Below are 24389 nucleotides of genomic sequence, written 5' to 3' on the forward strand. Positions count from 1 at the left end.
ATCATGAAGCACAGCAGTCACAACTGCAGTCGGGACTGAGCCTGGGCATGACAGGTGACGCCAGGCACCTGACAAATAGACACCACCACCACCACCACCCCGCCGCCAGCATTACAGGAATACCATACTGTGTTTGCAACATTTATTGGCTACCTTTGCTCCATCACAATTACGATATAATTATCACCTAACCCAGACAACATGCACGTAAGCAACCAGTTTTTCAAGCAGAGGCCATCACTCAGTCCCTGGACGGGGCTTCTTTGCTCTGGCCTGTGACCTGTCCCCAGGCAGTGACCGGCTTAGTGCAGAAATGTAAACAACTCTGGGGAAAATGGGCTGAGAATGCGGCACTGCTACAGGAACAGGCAGGGAACCTAGGCTTCGAATGGCCTGCAGTCCAGTGACAGACCCCCAATTTGACCTGCTTCCATGAGACCCCAACCCTAATGCCCCCTGAAGACCACTCCCCCCAGGCTGTTTCTTAAAAGTCAGAAGTGCCAGGGGCAGCCACTGCCTCAACCCTAGGGGTGTCCTGGAAGCAGGGAAAGGGGGTTGCTGGTCTCCCACTCGTTCTCTCTGCTGTGTGCACAGCCAGCCCCCTTTCTGTACAGAGTGACGGAGAAGTCATAAACGTGACGACAGCCTGACAGGGTGGGGGGAATCAAGTACCAGGTGCTGTTTATTTATGGAGCTTATTTATAGCTCGTCTTTCACACTGAGGCTCAAGGTGGATTATAGAGTACAGAGAGAAAAAATTGTAACTGTACAGTACAATGAGTGAATAATGCAAGAGGACTAGGACTCCAAAACTGGATGTGATCATACAGGAGAGATAGTGAGTGTGCTGTTAGCCACAGCTTAGAAGCTTGTATTAGCTCTAATAGAAATATGTGTTGCCTCTTTAAGACTTTGAATGATGGGAATTGTAGTTTACACTGCCACCAACAAGACGAGGGATATTTGAATCCTTAATGACCTTGTTCCTGTTTTTAGTGTAATGTTTTACAACCGCTCTTCCTCCCTTTGTCTGTACTGATCTTCTCCCACGAGGAAAGGGAAAAGATGACTGCTTTTAACGCGCATCTTAAATAAACCCCTGCTATAACACACAGGAAGCATCCGTCTCTTGGCTGAGCTGTAAGTTGGGTCTGGGTCATTTGGAATGGAGTCCCTTGGGTCAGCAGGTAGCTAAAGAGGAGTGGTAGCCTGGGACTCCAGGACAGTGAGTCTATTGCAATTAGCCATTGGCTGCAGCAAGTAAAATATGTGGTTGATATATACTCCATAAACTCCAAGGACTGCAAAGTACAAGTACAGCAATACCCTAAGACCATAAGATGTAGAAATATTTATCCAGATTCCCCTCGTTACCACAGATGCTCTTATCTTTCTTGCTGCAACTGCAAATAGAGAGAGAGACTTTATGAGACACTTCCGCATCTATATCAGATAGCAATGTAGAAATTCTCAACCTCTGAGTATTGCTGTATCTCAAATGGCTGCCAGGAAATTGACTCTAGGGGTACAGTACAGTGGACAGGCAAAGATATAGGGGGGCAGATCCTCTATTTCTCTAGCGCTGCATATGCAAACATGCTGCGTGTCAGATAGGCTGTCAGCATATCTGCCATGCTTCGTGCATTGTATGTATTTTGAATGTATGTGTTCCTTCAGTGCCTCTGCGTGCAGGCAGAGTAGAGCCAAAGTTGTGTAGGCCTGTTGCTAACTGCTTATCTTCCAGGCAAGGTGTTTTGGTTACAAGTTCCTGCCAGAGCCTGAGAAGATGACCTTGGAGTTACTACAGAGACTGAACTGACCTTTAACCACAGGTGGGTGCAGTCAATGGAATCAAACACAGCAGCCAAATCAATAAATGCAGCATGCAATGTCTTCATAGGTCCGTAAACCCCTGCGTAGGCCAGTTGAAAGAGTGTCTGGCAGTTTTCGATATTCCTTTTCTAAATCCTGCCTGGCGGGGGGATAAGATTTGCTTCTCAGCAACCCACTGTTTTGGCTGCAGCATCCAGTGAAGTTATTGATCTATAATTTTGTGGGATTGCTTTGTCTCCTTTTTTGTGTATAGAGACTATAACACTTCCATCCAAGAGGTATTGATCCCGCGTTATTGATTTGTGTGAATAGTCTAGCCAGAACTGGGGACCACTATTCTGGAAAAGCTTTATATGCCTCTGAAGGGACCAGATCTTCCCCAGGAGATTTCCCCTGAGTTAAGGAGGCTATTAGGCCTCGTATCTCAGAGTCCGAAACGGGAGCCCACTCAGGAAGACTGGAGGCAGTAATAGGAGGAGTAGGAGGATGCGACCCAAATACTGCACTAAAATGCGTGGTCCGCTCTTTGCCAGGGCTGAATGCATCAAACTGGAACCTTTTAGTGGAGAGCACGGAGAGAGTGATCATACAGTATATTCACCATCAATGCAATAGGACTAGAACTATCAAATTGAGAACATGAGCAGCAAACTGCCCAGGCCAGGCCATAGGGCAAGCAATGCAGAACAGGGGGGTTTCAAAGGAACAGGGGTGACGCAGTCTTCCTTCCCATGCAAAGGCACCTTTCGGACCGTTCTGTCCCATTGCCATTCTAATTGCATTGAAAGAATGCCCTCCTGAACACTTCTGCTTTGCACCTTCTGCAGATGGATTAGGGGGGAGGGAGCCTTCCTGGCCTCAGCACATCAGGGAATGCACGTGAGCAGGCGGCAGGCTTGGAACAGCTTTTGTTTGGCACGTGGAAGCAATCCCTGCACAAGGGAGTGCTGCTTTTATCCATGCATCCATACGGGGTACTCTAGAAGAACAAGCTATTATTTTAAAACGTTTTGCGCTGGAGATTGGGCCACCAGAGATATTCCGTATGCCCAAGTGAACTCCTGTCCTCCTGGCCTTGCAAGCAGCTTCCGTAACACGAATTCCAGAGCGGGATTGTTGCAGCAAGAACCGCCTCAGGGGCAGCCTAAGGGCCGTCCCACAGACTGCGACAGGAATGTGGCTGGACCAGAGGCCCTGCATCAGCCCTGCACACAGAGAAGCGGCCTTGAGCTCATGGCGGTTTCTGCTCCACTTCTGAGAAGCCTCAAGAGGCCTCAGGGCTCCTTTAGGGGTTCGACCGCCGAGTTCCTCTCCAAAAAGTTCCTGGTTTGCTTACCCAACACGGGCCAACGTCTGGGCCGTTTCCAGCACCGCCCCAGAACAAATACTTCCAAGGAGGCGAAAGAGTAATTTGGGCAAGACTTTTTCAAATTGTGATGAAAGATTACTTACGTCTTCTTACTGGAAAGGGTTTCACCTTGAGAGCGGAAGAGGAACCCTAGTTTCACACACTTCCTGACACAGCTTACATCTTTCAACACTGCGGGTGTGTTCTGAGTATCTAAGAAAAGCATCATCTGCTCAGGAGTTCCTCAAAATCAAGGTTGCAAGAGCCATGCAGGCTGGTGGTCAAAGACCCCCATGGCCCAGTGAGGAATCCTGGACGCTGGCGCCGGTGGTTGCAGATGGCGGCAGGCCTCATTGGCCAGACGGCTACGATGGCCGTTACTGGAAAATGTGCGGCGGGGGCTGGAGATTCTCTCTCCCCCTCTTAAAATATTTATATTTGCCTTTCCCAAGCAGCTTACAAAATGAACCTGGAAATGTATACCCACATGGCTCACGCGCGCGTACCCTCTGGCACAAGGGACATCCCTCTGAGCATGTTTGTAAACCAGCGCAAGAGAGTTAAGTTTCTTGTTGGGATCTATTAATATGTATACAGGGATCCTCGATTTGGGGTGGCAAACATCAGAAATGGGAAATTAGCACATTTTAACTTTAACTTTAATTGAATTTTTATACCGCCCATCTCCCGAAGGACTCAGGGCGGTGTACAGCCAAAATAAAACATACAAATATAAAACAGTAAGGATATAAAATATAAACATATTGGATAATTTAACTCAGAACAGGACAACTCAATTAAAACACATTTAGGCCAGCTCCGCTTGTTGGAATAATAACATCTTAAGGGCACGGCGAAAGGTGTGTAGGTCAGGGACAGTAGTAGGGGTAGTAGGGACAAAAATCATACTCTAATGAGATTTCATTACTACCAGATAGACACATGGGAATGGCTACGGCCACACACACCAGAAAATAAATGACAACAAATGTGTGGCCCCTTCTTATGCACCCAGGGTAATGCTGATCATCACTTTCGGGTCCAGAAGGAATCTTCCTCTGGGCCAGGCTGGCCGGGGGACCTGGAGATTTTTTGCCTTCCTCTAGGCATAGAGCCGGGGGGGGGCGGGGGGCACTGAATGAGCAGCTGTCAACTCCCTGCACTGTGCGTGGGTTTGGGCTGAATGATCCTTCGGGTCTCTCCCAGCTCTTACGTTTCCGTGTAAAAGAGGGGAGCGCTGCCAGACACCCCCAACTGAGGGTGGAGCAACGCAGGCCCAGAGAACAGACACAGCGAACATGTACTGTCCTGAATGACTCCATAATCCTGCAGGGTGCGCGTTGAGAGTACAGCCCCCTGTCCCGAAGAGCGCTTTCCTGGGCTGATGCAGGAGGAACGGAGCAGTGGTGAGAAATAACCTCAGAGCGCCTGAACTGATGCTTCTTGAATTGATGCGCAGGGTGACCGCCCGCACTCTTGAGGCCTCCAAAAGGCTATACACTAAAGTACGTAGAATGTATGTAAAAGAGGGGGATTACTGGGGGCGCTGTGCTTCAGTCCAGATTGGATTGTTCTGTGTAACCCCCGAGCAGACTGGTAATTTGGCTTACTAGAGATTGGGTGGAAAAGGTTAGGGGGTATAAGACTGGGAGGTCCAGAGGGACACGGAAATATGAGTAGGGAGAGATTAACGGGAGGCATGGTTCCGTGACGAAGGGGCTGATCCGAAAGGGACAGAACTTGTATAACACCGTTGGTTTGGTGCGGTACCGTAACGAAGAAGGCATTAGAGACAAACTGTTAGCTTTCCCTTAAACTCACCCTTGAGTTTCTCTTAACTCACTGCCTCGCCACTGTGGGGATCCGTGCGACAGCCCTGCAATGGCTGAGCTCCTTTCTCCATGGTCGGGGACAGAGGGTGGCGCTAGGGGAACAGATGTCCGCCCACCATCCTTTGGTGTGCAGCATCCCTCAAGGCGCGATTCTTTCCCCAATGCTATTTAACATCTATATGCGCCCCCTTGCCCAGGGGGTCCATAGCTTTGGGCTGGGTTGTCACCAGTATGCTGATGACACCCAGCTCTACCTGTTAATGGACGACCAGTTAGATGCTGCCCTGGACTCTTTGGCCCGGTGTTTGGACGCTGTGGCGGAGTGGTTGTGTCAGAGTCGACTGAAGTTGAATCCCCAGAAGACAGAGGTTCTGTATCTGGGTTGTCAGGCGACAGAACTGGGACTCCAGCTCCCAGCCCTTGAGAGAGTGCAGTTACAGCCTTTGTCGACGGTGAAGAGCCTGGGCGTGCTCCTGGATGCCAAACTTTCTATGGGAGCCCAGGATGCAGCTGTTGCCAGATCTGCATTTTTTCATTTTCAGCAGGTCAGGCAATTGGTGCCCTCTCTCTCGTCCCAGGACCTAGCTTCAGTAATCCATGCAATGGTCACCTCTAGATTAGACTACTGCAACTCGTTCTACACTGGGTTGTCTGTGGCCTTGACCTGAAATTACAGCTGGTCCAGAATGCAGCAGCACGCATCCTTACAGGGACGCCATTTAGGGCTCACATCCGCCCTGTATTACGCCAGCTGCACTGGATCCCAATTGAGTTCCGAGTCCAGTTCAAGGTACTGGTCTGAGTGTTTAAAGCCCTTTATGGACTGGGACCTGTATACCTACAGGGCCGCCTCTCCCATTATGCCCCCATAGGGCCTTGTACTCTGTGGATAAACAGCTTCTGGTGGTCCCCGGACCGAGGGACATTCGTCTGGCCTCAACTAGGGCCAGGGCCTTTTCTGCCCCGGCCCGGTGGAACGCTCTCCCAATGGAGATCCGGGCCCTGCGGGACCTTTTACAGTTCCACGGGGCCTGCAAGACGGAGCTGTTCCGCCAGGCCTTTGACTAGGGGCCAGCTTTTTGTCCCCTTTCTTGAACGCCACACTCTCCTTTTGCAGCCGCCCTGGAGGTACATCATGGCGGTACCCGTGGTTGTAGAGACTCTGTAGCGGCCAGACTTGTTTGGTGGCACCTGGATTTTTAGGCTGCTGATATAAAGTTGTGTATCAATATTGGTTTTTATACTATTTATAATGTTTTATTGTGTTTTTAATATCTGTTGGAAGCTGCCCTGAGCCTGCTAGTGGGAAGGGCGGGGTATAAGTCAAATAAAATAGAAAGAAACCAGTTACGACAGTCATGGCTCAGAGCTTAAAACATGACATGGGGCCAGACCTCCCCCCCACCCCCGCCCGATGCACCGCATCTATGCTTGTTCCCATTCAGAGAGAAAAGAACACGCCTTCCGGTGTCAGGTGAAAACTCTCTTTCAGGAGGAAGGCCTTTTAATCAGAACCGGACACCTGACTTTAAACTGTGGCCTTAATTTTTATGGTGCTAAATTTCCCTGTGAACAACGGTGTCTGTGTCTCCTACTGCGAAGAGCAGCCTTGAAAATAGTTCTTACGGAAGGGCAACCCATACAGTGAAGAGCGTTCCACAGCGAGGAGGAGGAGAACACCTCTGTGGTACTCCCCCACCCCCACCCCCACCCCGCTCCAAGCTGCAACAGCCCCTAAAAGGGACGTCGAAAAGCCCAGTGACTCTCCCCACCCCCTCCCCTCTCTCTTTCTCCAGCCCCCCCCAACCTCCAGACACTGAGACGGTGGCCTTTTCCCTTCTTCTGTTAGTCGCTTGTGGTTTCATCATCTCTCGTTGCCTAATTCAATGCAAAGAGTTTGGGGAATCTTCTCACTGGGGCTCCTGTTGCTCGAAAGTTTTTCTTCCAGTGGGATTTCACATTCTTTTCATGATTTTTCTCTCTCTGAACTGGGATTTTTAAGCTGTTTTAGGCTGTACTACTGCTTTATAATTTAAGCTTTTTAAAGCCTGTATCTGCCAAATCTTTTGATTTACATTAAATATTTACATTTTTTTTTTTAAAAAGCCCCGTGTCTCCACTGTCTTTCCCCCAAAGACAAATCCAAGCAGCACAGCACAGCCAGCCAAGGGACAGCGTGAACGAGTAGGAACAGGCGTAACCCAGGTTTTAAAAACGGTTTTATTTAAAATGGCAAAATAATTTATAGCACACCCATGACTCCATTTCCATTCAATGCTTATTTACAGACCTCCACCCCATTAAATTTTACAACCCCCCTCCCCAGTAATATTTTACAAGCTCCAGACAAAGTCAAGGAGCAGAGAAAGGTAGCCTATGCCTTTCTCTGCCCTGCTGGCCTTTCCGATGAGTCCGATGAGCGCTCCACCTGCTGTTGGTGAGGCCGCCTCCCCCCCCCCCGCTACGCACTGCAGAGCCCCCCCCCCTTCTCCCTCCTGCTAGCGGCTCCCTTGCTCCTCCAGGTCTCTGCTGTGCCAGCAGCTCAGGAGGTGACCCTCGGGGGGGGGGGGGGGCTGCTGGAGCAGCTCCGAATGCTCGTGGCTGGGAAGAGTCCAGGGGCCTCGCGCCACGCCAGTTCTTCCTGCTACGAAGGGCCCAACAGAAAGAGCAGGACACAATCCGGTTGCTCCTGCTCCGCGCTCAGTCCCCCTGGGCAATGTCAAAGGGCGCAAAGGCCTGGCGGAAGGCCTGTGCGGCTGCTGCTTCCTCCTCTTTCCCCGTCTGGCAGCTCCTCCAATCTGCCCGGCCGGGCATGCCGAGGACAGCCTCGCTGGCCAGCACTTCCCTGCGGGAGAGGAAGGGAAAAGGCGGGTTTGGCCCTTCTGTCCATTCAGAGACTGTCAGGCCCACAGAAACACCACCGGGCAGGAGGCCCACGCAGCCCCTCTTGGCTCAAGCCGGCTGCTTGCTCTTGCGGTGTCCACCACCACCAGACTGGCCCCCCACCTCAGGCCACGCAGCAGCCCAAGCCACCCACACCTGGAAGGAGAAGGATGACAGTGGGGGGGGGGGGAGGGAAGGCAGCTGCTTGGTCCCTTAATCACAGGGATGGATGTTCGGGGCAGCAGACGCAGCAAGCAGCTGCCAAGGGCCAGCCACAGGCAGCCGAAAATGGGCATTCCCTCCCTCCCTCCCTCCCGTGCAGACAGGAGCAAACGGTTGTGGGTCCACTGCCTTAGAAGGGCAACTCCAGGACAGCTGAAACAAACCTGCCAAACTGCAAGGGGAAATGTCTCCTAACGCGATGGAAGAGCTTCTCCCCCGTGTCCAGCTCCACGTAAAAATAGGGCGCTCCTGGCTGCACTATCTGGAAGGCGAACGCACGACATGCAGGTCAGCAGGGAAACGTCTGCAGCACTCCTGGGCGCTGGGGGCTCAAGGGTAGGGAGCAGAGCAGCAAACCGGGGCTGGAGGGGGGAAGGTGCTGGGCCGTCTTTGGAAGACGCGCGTGCTGGAGCCCCCGGGGAAAATCCCCAGGGCAGGAAAGGGGGTCCCGGAGCTGTGGGAGAGCTGAGAGCTTTTGTGATTTGACTGCAGCCCAGTTTCCATGTATTTTCCTCATTATTCCACTCCCTTCTTCCCAGTGGGGGCCCAAACCGGTTCGTGCCGTTCTCCTCCCCTGCAGCTTGTGCAGGTAGGATGGGCTGAGTGTGTGTGTAGCCGGCCCGCGGCCACAGAGCCAGCCCCCCAGGCAGAGCGGCGATGCACTCCTGGGTCTCCCGGATCCTGGGCCTCATCTTCTAACCAGAGCACCCAACCAGCTCTCAGCTGAGGTGAGCCCCCCCCCTCCTTAAGGTCTACCACCCAAGAAACGTGGCAGGCCCTAATGAAGGCTGGGCTAAGCCACCAAGGGCCTTATAGGTCGAGACTAGCATTCAGGGGGCGCACTGACTGGCAGGAGGCAGAGATCCCATGCCAGCTGGGGCAGAGGCAGCCTGCCACCCCTCCCCCAAGTCCCCTGCCCTGGCCGGAGCTCTCTCTGGAAACTGGTTCACGGGAACTCCTCCGGAGTCTCCTGGAAGCGCAGCCTGCACCACCCCCTGCAGCAGGCCCCACGTTGCCCACTGCTGGAGGCTGAGGAGCCTGGCTCCCCCAGGAAGCCTGACAGGCGAGGCTCCCCCCCAGCACCCTGCTCAGTGGTGCACTCTGCCTGTGGATGGGTGGGACGGGCGACAGCACCCATGGGCTCCTGGCACCCTTTGTGACTGCAACACGACAGTGACGGAAGAGGTGCCCACGAACCACAAGCTTGTCCCGTACTTGCTTGAGAGACGAATGTTCTGGGATTTCGAGCAGTTCCATCTGCTGCTCCTCTGCCTGGACTACGAAGGCCTCCTTAATGTCTTCCGTCGTGCAGCAGTCCTGAGGCACAGGGACCACCTGCAACGGCATTTCCACCACGCTTAGGGCTCCCTGCGCTTGCATCATGGCAAGGAGGCGAAAGCTCCTCCTCTGCAGCAGCAGTGGCAGCAGCTCCATCACTGGGGCCCCGAGGGCGCCCCTCAGCTCCAGCCGTCATCACAGCAGAGGAGGGGCCCACCCCTCCTCCTCTTACAGACTTAAACTTATGAAGAAGACCTGCTTGTAGGGGGGGGGGGAGCCCGAGAGCTTGGCTCTCTCCACAAGCTCTCAGTTCTCTCTCCCCCTTCGTGCTCTCTGTGGAAGGCTGATGCCACTCAGATACCGTCTTCTCTGACTAGCCAAGGAGGACCTTCCACAGCACACACCAGAGCTCACAGTTACACACTGCTCAAAGCAGGCGACGCTTTTCAATGGGCCACCTGTCAGGCTGTGGATGACAGGATACAGCAGACAGATCTCTGGACCACTGCAGCAAGACACTAGTTCTTGGTCAAAACGGCTTTTATTCACAAATCAGCTCATTTCCATATACAGGTCCATAGGACTACTTAGAAGCAAGAGCAGAAGTTGATAGGAATGACATCATGTGAGAGAAACTTCTAGTTTACTCCTTTCTCCCCCCTCCCAACCATAACCGATACTTTGGCGCTCTCTTGGTGTGAGAACATTTCACATATTTGCGATATCGCGTTCGGTTACTAGGAAGCAAGACACAGCACTGCCTGGGAATGAGCACAAGGTCATAAACACTGGAAGCTGTTACAGCCAAGGAAGTTCTTGCCTTGCACAGGAATTCCTGCTAAGACATCTCCATCACCCGGGGGCCAGGCCTTCCCCACAGCCGTGGCCGTTGCCCTCACCTGCAACTGGAGGTGCTGACTCCTGTAGTTCCTTTCAAAGACAACGCACCTCTTCCCTCTGCTCCGAAAAAACTCCTTCAGGGATGATTTGTACTGGTCCACTTCTTCCACCACCTCTGAAGCCAGCTCCACCATCGACTGATAGTGCCCAATAGGCAAAACCAGGACATGGTCAGGAGAGAGGCCCCCCTTGGCAAGGGCAAGATAGCACTGGAAGAAGAACGAGGCCCACGTGACTGAGAGACCCTGCCCCACAGCCGGCCCTCCGACCACACGGAGTCAGGGGCCAAGGAAATGCACGCTGCAGGTTATACGGATGAGCTCGGCTGACCTGGCCAGTGCTCGCATTTTCAAACAAATGGGGAGAAAAAGTGGGGGAGAAAGTGGCACTAGGGTGGGGAAAGCAGCAACAAAGGACTCCGGAACGTGTGCACAGCTAACGGACATCAGAAAAGCCCAGCGACTCCACAGGTGCCCTTTCCCTGGGCGCAGGGGAGACATTTCTCGGTAGTCCCTTGGCCTAGGCTGCTTCTCCCTTTCCCATATTAAAAGGCAGCAGTTTGTGGCTATTCCTGCTTCTTTGCACTCAGGAGATTCTACGTAGCGCTATGGCGGCACCCACTGGCAGAAAACAAGCATTTTGCTTTTAAAGACTAAAGCCTGAAAGATGAAAGAGCTGCCCTGGGAGCCTCGAGCACACACGTCAGTCTGGACGACATGCCTCAAGGCAGGGCAGGGCGTTCTCCTTTTAAGGCACCCTTGACGACAGATACTTACATGTGTCCCGATGCTCACCACCAAATGCTTCTCTACTTCTGGGCTAGCAAGGCAGAACCAGCACGCGGCTGTTGGCAGGGCTTCAGAATCGGAGAGAAAACAAAAGCCGGAGTCAATGGCAGAAGGCAGCGAGACAAGCCAGCCGCTTCGTAAGCCAGGCTTCCAGCAGCAAGACCATGTCTCTATGGCTGGGAATTTTGGCACTGGATACAGACAGCTGCCCTCTTCTCCCACTGGCAGAGTCTTCAATGAGAGTGTCCGGACAGCAGCAGCTCCTTCAGGGATGCTTCAGGCTGATCCTGCAATGGGCAGGGGCTGGGCGAGATGGTCTGGAAGGCCCCCTTCCAACTCCTGGATTCTAGGATTCTTCAGTTACAGGCAAATACCGCATTCTACGTCGCTGGGGACATTCAGCACGGCTCTGCTGGCCACCACCATTCATTTGAGTGGGTCAGAAAGCTACCATGGAAGCCCCTTGGCTTGCTCACTTCCACGGGGAAACCCCATCCAGACAGCAGGGGCTGACCCGCCTCAAGCTCCTGATCAGCGATTACGCTTCCTCCCCTCCAAAGAGACTTCTCTCTTGGGTGACTGGGAGGGTCTCCTCTCATTGGCAGAATGGAGGGCATCTTTGCAAGGCCATTTTATTTACCAGGGCTTTTCAACAGGGTATAAAGGGCAGATAACTTGCACCGGGGGTGGGGAGGTTATTCAGGACCTTACGTTGTTGGGTTTCAAGCTGAGCTCAGGACGTGGCCTGGGCTGCAATTCCCCCAGGAACCAGGAAGACGCTACCTGATCTGAGTGACCTCGCTGGGGCCGGAATGGGAGGAGTGTCGTGTTGTCCCCCTTCGGGAGAGTCTCCTGCCCTCCTTTTGCAGCAGCCACTGAGGCTACAGAAGGATCGGGGAAGGAGAAACTCTGCATCTTGTGGGGTGGGGGGGAGAGAACCTTCCCGACCTCTTCCCAGGTCTGCCAAGTGAGATGCCCTTTTTCTAGAACGGGGGCTGCTGCAAAGCTGGACAGAACTTGTGTTGCTCGACTCCATTGGAGTGATGTGAAGCGAGTTCCTGGCAGGGCTGATGGAGAAGAGGAGGTTGAGGGGGGCGGGGGACATGATTGCTCTCTTTAAATATTTGAAAGGCTGTCATTTGGAGAACAAGGAGCTGTTCCAGTTGGCAGCAGAGGGTAGGACCCGAAGCAACGGGCTAAAACTACATGCACAAAGGTACTGGCTGGAATCAGCTGCCTCGGGGGGTGGTGAGCTCCCCCTCACTGGCAGTTTTCAAGAAGAGGCTGGATGAATACTTGTCAGAGATGCTTTAGGCTGATCCTGCACTGGGCAGGGGGTTGGACTAGATGGTCTGTATGGCCCCTTCCAGCTCTGTGATTCCGCCAGCCCACGTCAACGTTTGGGTCAAGTGGCTCTGAGCCACACTGCAATTGTTTATTCTACACTGCGAGGCTGCTGCAACTTCAGTTCTGGTGCAGTTGTCTGATCTAATCTCGTTTCTGAAATTGCCACTGTTATATCACTCTTATGTTTTTCACCTTTACAAAATACTCCATGGGGCAAAGTGTAACAGAACACAGAGGAAGCAGACTCGCAATCATAACAGACACCAGAAGTACACAAAGGCACGTCAGTGGCGAGTCTCAGATCAAAGAGCGTCTCTTCCTGAAAGGGAGAAGCACCTGCTGTGTACTGCAGCCGGTGACCTCAGGCCCTCCTTCTTCCTCTGCTTCGTGAATATTGGCAGGGGCGTCTGTTTTTCAGTTAGCGTCAGTCAGCACTATTCCACCATTCCACCAGCCATGGTATCGAATGGTAGAAATAAGGCATGGCAAGAGCCTGACAGAGGTGGCGTTGCCCTGGTTTTCCCGGGAGCCTCCTGCCCGAGGACTAACGAGAGCCGATCCTCTTCAGCCTCCGAGATCACACTGGCCCGGCCCTCCAGGGCTGAGAACCCTCACCCTGCCAGACACGGAGTACTCACAAGGCTTGCAAGGGAGGCGCTGGGGCTGGGGCTGCTGTCCAGTTCTGCCTTCAGAGGGCCGCTTCTTTCCTTTTGGTTTGCTACTTAGATCAAAGAAAAACTGGCCCACAGGTTCCTCCTGCAGAGACACAAAAAGGGACTCGTTTGGGGTCGTTATCTTGAGCAGACACAAATAACTGGGGAGAGAGGTTTACTCATAAAGATATTGAAGATGAAGACACCCCTTTTAAAGATGTCAGGAAAACTGTGTGAAACTGCTGGAGTGAACAGCTTTGTTTTGGTCGGGCCACACACACGTTGCCTTGGGCGTCGCTTTTTGAAGGATCTGGAAAACTGCCCAAGTCTGACGTTGGTGGTCTGGGGAGCAGAATGGATATTCTCAGGAGGGCACAGAAACGCATCTGAGCTGCTCCGTCACCGGCCCAGCCACGTTTCCAAGCCTTAAGCAGAAACTGCTAAGACTTGACAAGGGGGAGGGGAGGACTGGCTGCCTGTGTTAACGATAAATGCCACTTCTCACCCACCTATGGAGTACCGGAGGAAGGTTGCACAAAGAGCACCATGCTCAGCATTCCGTAAGGCACTGGAGAGCGTGCCTCCAGGGACCGCAGGAAGGCACCGCAAGCACGTTTCCTAAAGCAGGGGAGACTGGCTGCCTGACACCACATCATCATCATCACAACAACAGCAACATTCAATTCATATACCGCCCTTCAGGACAACTTAATGCCCACTCAGAGCAGTTTACAAAGTATGTCATTATTATCCCCACAACAAAACACCCTGTGAGGTGGGTGGAGCTGAGAGAGCTCTGGAAGATCTACGACTAGCCCAAGGTCACCCAGCTGGCTTCAAGTGGGGGAGTGGGGAATCAAGCCCAGCTCTCCAGGTTAGAGTCCTGCCGCCCTTAACCACTGCACCAAACACAGCAAGCACCATACCTCTGCTCCTGACAGCTGCTGGGTGCCACGCTCCCATCCTCCAGGCCCTCGGTATGGGTTCTCAGTGACATCCTGTGGCTGTTTGACTAACTCTGCTGGATCCATGGAACTCATTGGAAGGATGCTGAATGCATAGAGGTACTAGAGGGAAGAAACAGCGCCAGAAACATGGGGAGGCGACCTCCTAGCCACCTGATCCGGAGCCCCCGGCCCAACACAAGGACTGATTCAACCAAGTGACTCAGCAAGGGGCTGCGACACACCCATCACGCGCTGGAATCCCACCCTGTAGGACTGCAGGAGCTTCCTCTTGAATTTCTCAAGCAGATCTCTGGAATGATTCCAGCGGGAGCTGTGAGCCAATCGCTCCCTCCTAACAACGGCTGGGGAGCCTGACTGCACTGGGGCTTCAAGGGCTCCTCATTCCTGGGCGCGCTCTGCTGTTTGTCCTGTCCTGTCTGGGCACGTGATGGCGGAGGAAGATGACATCTCTCTGTGCATAGGTATGTGCTGCACACACGCACATGCACCAAGACACTACAGGTGCATGAAAACGCATAGGCCCATATAGCCATACGGTTCAGCAAGGTGTGGACCCAGGACAAAGTTCAAGCCGTGAGCACGTCCCACCAATCAAGCCACCTCATGCTACCCTTCTAAACATTAAAAAGGGCACCTGGTGTTGGGGTTGTGATTGGACCTCATCATACGCAACTGACACAGCAAGGCGACCTCATGCTATAGCACCACAAACTACTTCCCTTTCCCTCGGCTCTTTTCTGTACGACACACACCATAAAGAGATTGTTTTTAACACGCTGTGTATCAAGAGGCTGAAAATCATGGACACGGCCTTGATTAATTAAAACTTCACCCTTCAGTAGTGGCAGGGATATGAATTTATTTTGTTAGATTTATAACCCGGTCTCCCCGCGAACAGTCTCAGGGCAACTAACATGAACAAAACATGAATAAATACAGGCTTAGAAACACATAAAACTATAAAGGTTATCACCAATCTCAGTAGTTCAATTCCAGGCGCCGTTAAAATACATAGGTCACTATAAAAAGTATGAACTCAAATTCTACAGGGTCAGCTGAGGCATGGCAACCAGAGCGGGATGGAAAATGGGGCATGGTGGGCAGGAAGGAAGAAATCTCAGTCGCTCAAGGGGCAGAAGGAGGAAACTCTTCCCCCCCCCCCCCCGATCACCTCTCCAGGGTCTCCGGTGGAGGTCTTTCCTTTCACTGGCTACTTGGATCCTTTTCACAGGAGGGGCTGACTTGGGAGTATCTGCATGCAAAGCAAACGCTCTTCCGCTGAGCCACAGTGCACCCCCCCACCCCACCCCGCCCTGCCCCACCGAGGAGGGCAGGCTGTGGGCCTTTACCTTTCTCTTCTCTGCATTGCCAACATTTGCTAGGGCTATGAATCTGCTCACGTGCTGTGCTGACTCCTGAAGAACAGCGTGGTTCCTGCATGAAAGAGCAGAAGACACAGGCGTTTCACATGGACTGCAGGAAGCCTCTGAGCCCAAGGGAAAACGCTGCGTCAAATAACACACTGCAGGGCTGGCTCCCTCGGACAGCCGTGTTTCCAAACCTGCCAGGAAAGAAGATCTTGTAACTGCAGACTTCATTCCACTCCCATTCACAGTTTATGGGAGAATACTGCAAGAACAGTACCAAACAGAACTGTTAATACCATGTAAACTTGGGAATCTGGTACAATTCAAACAGAAGTTATCTCCTAGCAGAATGCAATAAAGATGGATGCAGACTCCAGAGTTTCTGTGGAATTCAGGGACGAGCAGTGCTCGCTTAACACAATGAACCCCCTGGGAAAAGATCCACAAAGGCTTTAAAAAATCTTTAAAAAGTATCCTATGTGAGTTGGGCACCTTGCTCTTAATCAAAGGGACTACAACATAAAGACAAATACACCTGCTTTGTCGGATGAGCTGCCACTTTTTAAAAGGGACGCTGGGAACGCCCTGAAGAGTGCTGTTAGGCAGGGCCCCATTCCTGGAAACTGAGGTGTGTGATGGCAAAAAAAGCATGCATTCATCATAATGTATCAGGCTCGTAAACTCTCCCCGTTCCAGAAGGCTGACTTGGCCCTGATGGTCAAGGCACCAGCAGTACCCTCGAGCCTCGACTACTGTAACACCATTTACACGGGGCGAACGGTTCTGACACGATAACCTGCGCAGAACGGGCCAGCACAGTTAACAGCAGGGCAAGTCGCAGGGAACAGATAACTTCCATCTCACGATCATTGCTACAGTCGTCTGCCTGTTTCCGGATCCAATTCAGGGGGCTGCCGCTCCCCACCCCTCCATGATCCAGGGGCCACATACCTGAAGGACTGGCTCTCCCAGTACACACTGGTGCAGCACTGGCATTCTGCACAACCTCATTTCTTAGCTGTGCAGGCTCGTTCCGCTGCCCCCCGTCCATGAGATTATCGGGTGGCCGCTCCAACCCCATCACACGGTCTCCTGGCATAATTCAGGTAGGCCTTAACTTTGTTATGATGTCAATAAGAATCTTTGCATAAATGTATTTATCTCATAAACTGCCTTTCTCTCCAATGTTCATGGCAGATTACAAAATATTTTAAAAATTCAGACACAGAACATTCAATAGACGGTATGACAGGATGACAGAACTGGAAAACAATGGAAGCCAAAACCATCCAAGGCCGAACACATCGTAACGCAGGAAGTGGGTTGCAAAAAAAAAAAAAAGGGGGGGGTTGCATGTTCTGTGAAACGACAGAGAAGCACAGAGGGGGCTTCCTGATCTCTCCCAGCCCTCACCCAAAAGCTGTATGAAGGGGCAGCTGCTGATCTTACCCATTTACAGGGTGGCACCTTTAGAAGGCTTGACTCACATGACTGAAACTGTTTCAGCAGAGCATAACAGGAAAGGCCATCCTGCAGATATGAAGGTCCAAGGACCACAAGGGGCCTGTTGTGGATAATGGTTTGGTAAGCAACAGGGTAATCGCAGAATGGGTATGATGCCTAATGCCAGATAAAAACCTGGCTGCAGCATTCTGTACCTGCCGGAGTCTCTGAGTCATCTTTAGGGACAGACCCATGTAAAGCACATTGCAGTAGTCTAGCCTCAAAGCAACCATCATGACAGCTGGTCACGACATTGCAGAGGGGGGAGGCTTTGGAATGGCGCCATTCTTTCTGTTTGTCAATGCTTGGTTTCATGCGACTCCTCTGTGATAGCCCCCCCCCCACCATCAACAGCCTTCCTTAGCTGCCTGACAGTCACAGGCCAAAGGCTCTGAAGAGGGTTTTTTTCCAGCCCAAAGAACTGTCAACAAGGTTATGTATGCCTCAGGTGGGTTGGATGGTAACTACTGTATCTGAACGACCAAGTAAGAGCTGGCATAAAGAAGCAGAAAACTCTTTCCGTGTCTTTTCTGACAAAGAATCATAACATTTTACACTACCCTTTAACAACGAGCAATGTACTTGAAATGTGTTGGGTAATGTAAAAAAATCTACACTACCTGTGAATGTTCCCCTATTTTCCTCATCTAGTCCTGCTCTTTTCTTTCTGCTGCCCTGCTTTTATTTTCAGGCCTCTGTGCTGAAAGACCCTCTGTTTCCCAAAGTTTATCAAGACAAGCAATTGTACTGCACAATACTCCCTTAAAAACCCATCACTTACAATTCACCCTAAATAACTTGCAGGATTTCACATACCTGTAAGGAAGTCTTTCATAACAAATCTTCTGCAGGCCACTGAAATGGTATCTTGGTTTTAGACTGCTGGCTAGCACAGAGACGAGCCCCGAGCCACATTTCTTAGTGTCCACGTCAAACTATTTTTTAAAAAAAACAAGCAGTCAAATAATTCACTTTTTTATTCTATGGATTAAAAGGACTTGGGGGAAAAGTTATCCCATCAAACTCCGAACTGGGAAGAGTCTACTAAAAAAAATTTCTGTCTAGAAAATATTCTCTCCTCTGGGTCCCCCAAACTATTCTGACCCATCACAGTACTGCACCTGGGTTCCCAGTCCCATACCGCTACTGGGAGATCTCAAGAACTGCTCATGTAGTATGGTAGCATAGAGCCAAAATGCAGGGGGGGACGGACGGACTAAAATCTGCTACCACCTGCCCCACGAGCATTCTCACAACTTCTGAAAGCCTGCATGCTTACAAAATGTATACAGAGGCTCTATATGTGTGTTGGCTGTTCCACAAGTTACAGAGAATGCAAATAACTGATACACACGGGGGGCACAGGAAGGTAAGCAGGCCCGATCCCACGCTGACTGCATATACACCAATGTACTGTGTGCACGGTGCTACCAAAGGCAACCACGGGAAGGCCAACCGCTTAATGAAGTGTACTTGATTAATCTGACAGAGAGATTAAACAGAGCCTGAAGTCAGTCATTTAAATTCAAGCCTCGTGTCACCCGCTACCAGAAAATAAAAAAGAAACAAGGGACCCCCATGGGCGACACAATACACAAGCCCCGTCCTACCACTCCGTCCAAGTCCAAATGGAATACTCACGGGAGTGTTTCCAAATCTCTCCACCCCTCTGGGCCAACAGGAAGTTATCAAGATGTCAACACCTTTGAACTTTGGAGTAGACAGCAACGATGTTTTGAGATCGGTCACATCCTTGGAGCTAAAACAGTGTGCTGGGACGGGCTCCTCCAAGCACTCAGTCCCACTGAGGTACGCAATCTGAAGGCCAGAGGCTTCATTGAAGACACCTTTGCGCCCTTCGTACAACACAGAATGTAAAGATTAAGCCGGAGCTCATCAAAAAGCTGATGTGAACAGGGCTGCCCCCCCCTTTCCTCCTCCCTACACGGGGACCCCAGTATTTGCACACCCCAAGGGACCCTTTGACTCAACCAGAAAGGACTGGATAAAACGATCCAGCTGAATATCAAAGATGCCCCCCCTCCCCAGAACAAGTAGGGATTTCCTTTGGATGTCTTCAGCCTCCAGAGGTTTCCGCACACCCAGGAGCGACTGATTCCAAGTTCGCTAGCCTACAACCTGAGGCTATAGACTCCTCCTCCTCGCCCAGAGCACCCATCCCAGTAAATCAACCCCAGATCCAGGGAAATGCCACTAAACTGCTGCTCAGCCTTTGCTGGGCCAGCCCAGCCAGTCCACTGTCCTAGTGACTCCGCCACTTCCTCTGAACGTGAACCCCTCATGCACCTCACCCTTCCAAACATATGGAGGACACCCTGAGCTTTACAATGTGGCAGTTGGTTCTGCGCCTGGACCTCAACTTTGTGGTTGGCTTGCCGAACCCCTAAATCCTTCCCTCTCACTCCTGAGCCTCTGTCCTTCGCCTGGATCAACAACGTCATTGGTGGTTTTGGTTTTTTCTTCCTTCACCTGGACCAGCTTCTTCCTTCTCTTCAGGACAGACAACGTATGATTTTCTTCTCTTCTTTATCATCTTCCCTTAGATCCCCTACTTGCATCCTGATTAGGCAACAACCAAGGGTAGCATTTCTAGGACTGGCAGCCCAATCCTAAGAAGGGCACGGAAAGTGAACAGGAACCGAACTAAGGCTTGCGAGGGCGCATCTAGCCCGTACGCCCGCGTAAGTGGCCTTCCGCCCGCGCTGGGACGCGGCGCTGGCCCGCCGGCGGGCCAGCACCGGTGCAAGCCACAGGCGCCCGGGCGGCGGCGCAGGAGTGGCGTAGAGCCCTACGCCGACGCAGGGGGGGGCGGGGAGCAAGGCGGGGTCGGAGTTAGTCCGCTCCCTAAGCTCCTCCAGAAGCGGGAACGCCCACAGCGGCGCAAAAAAGCTACGCCACGGAAAAAGAAGGCGTAGCCCATAGGCGTCCATGGAACGGCGAAAAATCAGCCCCCTCTCTGAGTGCCCCGCCCCGCCCCTATGGCCCGAAGGAGCATAGGATGAGAACTATCCCGGGGACCAATCAGCGTGCGCGCCCGGCGTGGACGAGCCCCCCTCTCTGCACCCAATCACCTGCGACCGCGCCCTACAAAACATCCGGCCAGCGCCGCCCAAACCCCCAGGTAAGTGAGCACTCGGCCGGAGGCTCTGCCCGTCTGCTGAGTGGCATTGCCCCTTTGAAAACCGAAACGGGCTGAGGGCATTCACATTGGCAGGCGCAGAATGCACTCGGGGGACTTTGCGAAAAACTGGGGGAACTTCGCATAAAGGGGAAGAGGTGCAAATGTCTGCCTAACTCTCTTTCTACCGTGATAGAAAGAATGACTCTACAGCTAACTGATGCATGCTAGTTGCTTCTAACTAAGCACAAACAAACTAACCCTTCCGTGGCAGAAGGGAATGACACTTTGCAAATTAACCGCATGCTCTCCCGTTTCCTTGCAGGTGCCCTGACTCTGGCGCTCCCACCTGGTGATGACCGACGGAGCGCTGACAGGTAAGGAGGAGGTGGGGGGGGCATTCCGCAGATTAGTGCAAACCGCCCATTCACCTGAACCCACCCGCTCACTTGCCGCTTTGGGTGAGGCCCAGCAGGGGTGGGGGGCAACCATGGCCGCCCCTGGCTGCCTCAGAGGCAGGCGCCTCGAAAACCACATGTGGCCAGGTGTTTGTTGTGACCAGCTCATTCCCTCCCATAAAGGTAAAGGCTTCCCAAGGCTGAGTGCATCCTCGCCAGACCGTCAGGCATCAGCTGCTGCCCTCGACCATGTGCAACCCCCCCCCCCGGATGGCGGAGTGTGGGGCTTGCCTTGCCAGTGGAACGAGGCAAAGCCCACACGTGTCTTTTTCCCCCACAGGCACGTCCAGGGCATGGCTGCTCCCCCGCGCCCCGCCCTCCCCAAACATCTCTGACGGACGGTTGGCTGCAGCCCAGGAAGCACCGTCGCGCCGCGGCCTCCCTCGCCAGCCTAAACGCAAGCCCGCTCTTTCCAGTGCAATAAAACGAGATGTACAACAACTGTCTTCTGTGTCTGCGAGTCTGACTTCGAACTCCGCCCCTCCCCCAACACTCCCGTCACATCTCCCCACCTGCACATTGCCACAAATGTATCCGACACACCCCGTCTTGCCTCCCCGCCCCCTCCCTCCCCTCACAGTAACACCCCCTCCCTCCCTCCTCCTCCCCCCTCCTCCTCTGTATTTGACCAGTGTCTGTACCACCCATCTGCCGAAGAGAACTTGATTCTCAGAAGCCTATGCCACAATAAAATTGGATAGTTTTAAAGGTGCTACGGGACCCTTTTTGAATTCGCTACCACAGGCTAACACGGCTAACCCCCCTGTATCTATGGCCAGGTAGAGGGTTGGGGCGGGGCATGTGAGCGGGGAGGGGGATCAATCCCCGGTGGGGAGAGTAGCTGGCACCCGATAAGCCAGGGAGAGGGTGGTGCGAGCTGCCGCTGCAAGGGGGTGGGAGATGGCAGGGGAAATGGTCCGCTCGCGGGAACCCTAGCCCCCACCAATGGAGAATCCAGGGTGGTGGCAGGCGGATGCCATATCCCGGGCAGGAGGTCTCGCGCGCCTGGGGAGGGTCGCCCCCATCGCAGCCGCAGCCCCAGCAACACAGTCCCATGAGCGGCCGCCTCCCAGAGTGGGTCCAGCCCCTTGGGCGTCTGCAGCAGCCCCATTGGTCATTCCAACACCTTCCACCCCAGGGCGTCCTGCCTCGCATCCAATCCTGTGGAGCAGTTGCCAGCCTCCCACGCCAACAGGCCATGGTTGTTGGGAGGGGTGGGGTGTGCCTCTCAAGTCCGTGCCGAAGCCCTGCTCGGGCAGCTCGTCGCCATCCTCGACCCTCCGGCCCCACCCGCTGCAGCAGCTCCACCCGCCCCAGAGGCACCCCTCCCTCGGGCCCAGTTGCGTGCGAGAGGCCGGGCCCGTGGACGGCCAAGGGGGTCCGGCCGCCGGCCTCGCCGGTGACCGCCGCTGCCGCCTTGGGGGTGGGGTGGGGTGTTTTGCTGCACAGGCGGCTCTCCTACACGCCTCCCCTTCCTCACGTCTGCTGGGGGAGGTGGGATGATATAATAATAAAGGCTGATTTCTGTGCAATGGGTGTCTGTGTTCTTTGCCTTGGGATGGGGACGAGGGGGCAGGCCCGCTGTGTCTGCCTCTTGGTGGCGGCCTCAGGCCAGCCCTCCCCTTCGGCGCCACTTGGGGGCTGTCCCCTGCTGCCAGAGACTGGCTGCTGCCCTGGATTCCTCATGGCAGGGCGCCTGCCAGTCCCATGCCAACCTCTCTGGACGCGGCCACCACGGACTTGGTGCTACATTGGGCAAACGGGGGAAAGGCTTCTCAGACTACGCCCACCCCTCTCCTTCCCGACTGCGAGCCCCGCCCGACACACGAGCCGAGGCAGTCTGCCAGCATGGGCGTGGTTTGCCTGCTGCTCTGGGGCCTGGCCGGGATCGCGTGCTGCCCATAGGCTGCGCCTTTCCTGGCCCCTCCCCCTGACGCTTGTCAGGAACAGCGCCCTTTGGCTGCGCCTGGCGGCGGCCGTGGATCAGACCCGCCCACAACACTTTCTGGTTCTCCAAAATTGCATCTCTGCGCCGCTGCGGGCGCCGCTGCGGCCACACTTTGCTGGCACAGGATCCGGCCCGGCAGCGCCGCCATACCACCAGTGCAGCCGCGTCGGCGTTGGGGTCGGCCATAGGATTGCGCTGTAAGTGGCCGTGCTAAGAAGCTGTTCCAGGCTTATACTTTTGCTTTCCCGTACTTTTTTTTTTAGAATTGTAGCTTGAGAGGGGAATAAATATTTTCTTACCTAAATTTTTTTGCTATGTTACCAAGTTTATTATTCTGGAAAGGGGGTATACAATTGACAGGAACAATCCCAAGCAATTGCCCCAGAACATGAGTGAGATTTTGTACATGTAGAATCCACCTGCATGTGGCAGGCCTGATGTGAGCACTGAGCTGGGTAGCAAGCCTGCAGGGCACACAGCACCCTGAGCCAATAACGCCTGTCTACTTTGGACTGCTATACACTCTGCCTCAAGAGATAACTGGAAAAACACAAAGATCCAAACTGGGAAGGTCCATTGGCACTCCTTTATGCCTCCTGGCACCTTTCTGCCAAATGCACTTAACCCCATTTGACAATACATCGCACTTAACCCCATTTGTAAAGCCAAAGAGTAAAGCAACGCCATCAATAAAACAGTGGGATTTTCTCAGGAAACTGAAGAGATTGCCTCCAAGGTACACCAATCAACATAACAAGCTCACAGTTGCGTCCTATGTTACAATGACAAAAATCACAATTCAAGTTCCAAAATTACCTAGATAAGTGATGTTCTCAGCTAGTTCACATCCACTGACATCAGGAAAGTAGCCAACGGTTTCTTCGTTGTTGGCTCCCAAGACGTAGGTCTGAATAGGGGCTGAGAAACAGAAAGCCGTGGGCTGGGGGGCCTGAGCTGCTCAAGCACAAAGGGTCCGTCTCCCCCTCCCGTTGCTCCGGAGAGGTGGGAGGGGCCGGAACCCAGCGCCGTTCCGACGAGGTAGGAGTGGGGGGGGGCGTTTACAGGCAGGGAATCCGGGCAAGGAGCGAGCCTGCGCAGCGCCCGCGTGCCATGCAGGGGCGCGCCGGCAGCCCGGCCCCCTGGCCGCGGAGCTTTCGACGCGCACGGGGGGGGGGGGGGAGAGGAGGAGGAGGCGCGTCTCCCTCCGGGGCCCGGCGCGGGGGGGGGAGTGAGGGGAGCCCGGCTTCGTCCAGCCCCGCCCCGCCCCCCCCCGGCCGCCCCTACCTTTCTTGGCCCCCGTCCGGTACTCCTCCCAGTCCGCGTCCCCAGCAGAGCCGAAGAAGTCCCCGACGCACAAGAGCAACTGCGAGGCAGGGAGGGAGGGAGCGGGTGAGCGGGGGCGCCGGGAGACCCAGGGCCGGACTGTCGGCCGCGGCCCCCCGGCCAGGATCCCGCCGCCCCGACCCCGGGGCTTGCCCGGTGCTCCAGCTCGCGCGGCCCGGCCGACTCCGCAGGGCTGTTGGGGGCGAGGCGCGGGAGGGGCGCCGGGCCCTGAGAGGGCGGCGCCGGCGGAGAGAGGCCAGGCCAGGCGACCCCGTTCTCCCTCCCCGTCCCCCGGGAGCCCCGGCCGGAGACTCACGTCGAAGGCGCCGCTCTTGCGCTGGGCCGCCGCCACCCGCCCGAAGAGCGCGCCCAGCCGCCCCTCCGCGTCGCCGGACACCAGCCTAGAAAGGGGGGGGAGAGGGAGGGCGGAGTTTAGCCGGGGGAGGGAGGGGCTGCCGGGCCTGAGAGCCGCCCCCTCCTCGCCGCCCCCCCCGGATCTCCCGGGAGACGCGCGCCCCCCCCCCCCCCCACTCACACGCGCAGCGGCCGCCTTCCGCCCGGCGCCGCCATCTTCCCCTTCCGGACGGGCGCTTCCGCTT

The 24389-nt window shown here is 54.1% G+C and overlaps 1 protein-coding gene across 5 annotated transcripts; it reads right to left on the reverse strand.

Annotated features, from left to right (window-relative positions):
* Positions 1-7220: 7220 nt before the first annotated feature.
* Positions 7221-24380, reverse strand: LOC129323810 (CWF19-like protein 1). 5 transcript variants are annotated; one of them, XM_054970538.1, is made up of 14 exons: positions 24326-24380; positions 24107-24191; positions 23752-23830; positions 23284-23385; positions 18564-18778; positions 17739-17857; positions 15402-15486; positions 14011-14151; positions 13070-13187; positions 11073-11152; positions 10296-10505; positions 9334-9453; positions 8283-8380; positions 7221-7858 (listed from the first exon to the last, which is right to left on the reverse strand). In XM_054970538.1, exons 1-14 carry the CDS (start codon positions 24358-24360, stop codon positions 7714-7716), a joined length of 1632 nt encoding a protein of 543 aa, XP_054826513.1. In that variant the 5' UTR covers positions 24361-24380; the 3' UTR covers positions 7221-7713. The 5 variants fall into 5 exon arrangements, with proteins under 5 accessions (XP_054826513.1, XP_054826512.1, XP_054826515.1 ...); XM_054970537.1 differs by lacking the exon at positions 15402-15486 and adding an exon at positions 16869-16983; XM_054970540.1 differs by lacking the exon at positions 14011-14151.
* Between the last annotated feature and the right edge of the window lie 9 nt (positions 24381-24389).

The sequence above is a fragment of the Eublepharis macularius genome, chromosome 2 (assembly GCF_028583425.1).
Source record: "Eublepharis macularius isolate TG4126 chromosome 2, MPM_Emac_v1.0, whole genome shotgun sequence".
Classification (NCBI taxonomy): Eukaryota; Metazoa; Chordata; class Lepidosauria; order Squamata; family Eublepharidae; genus Eublepharis; species Eublepharis macularius.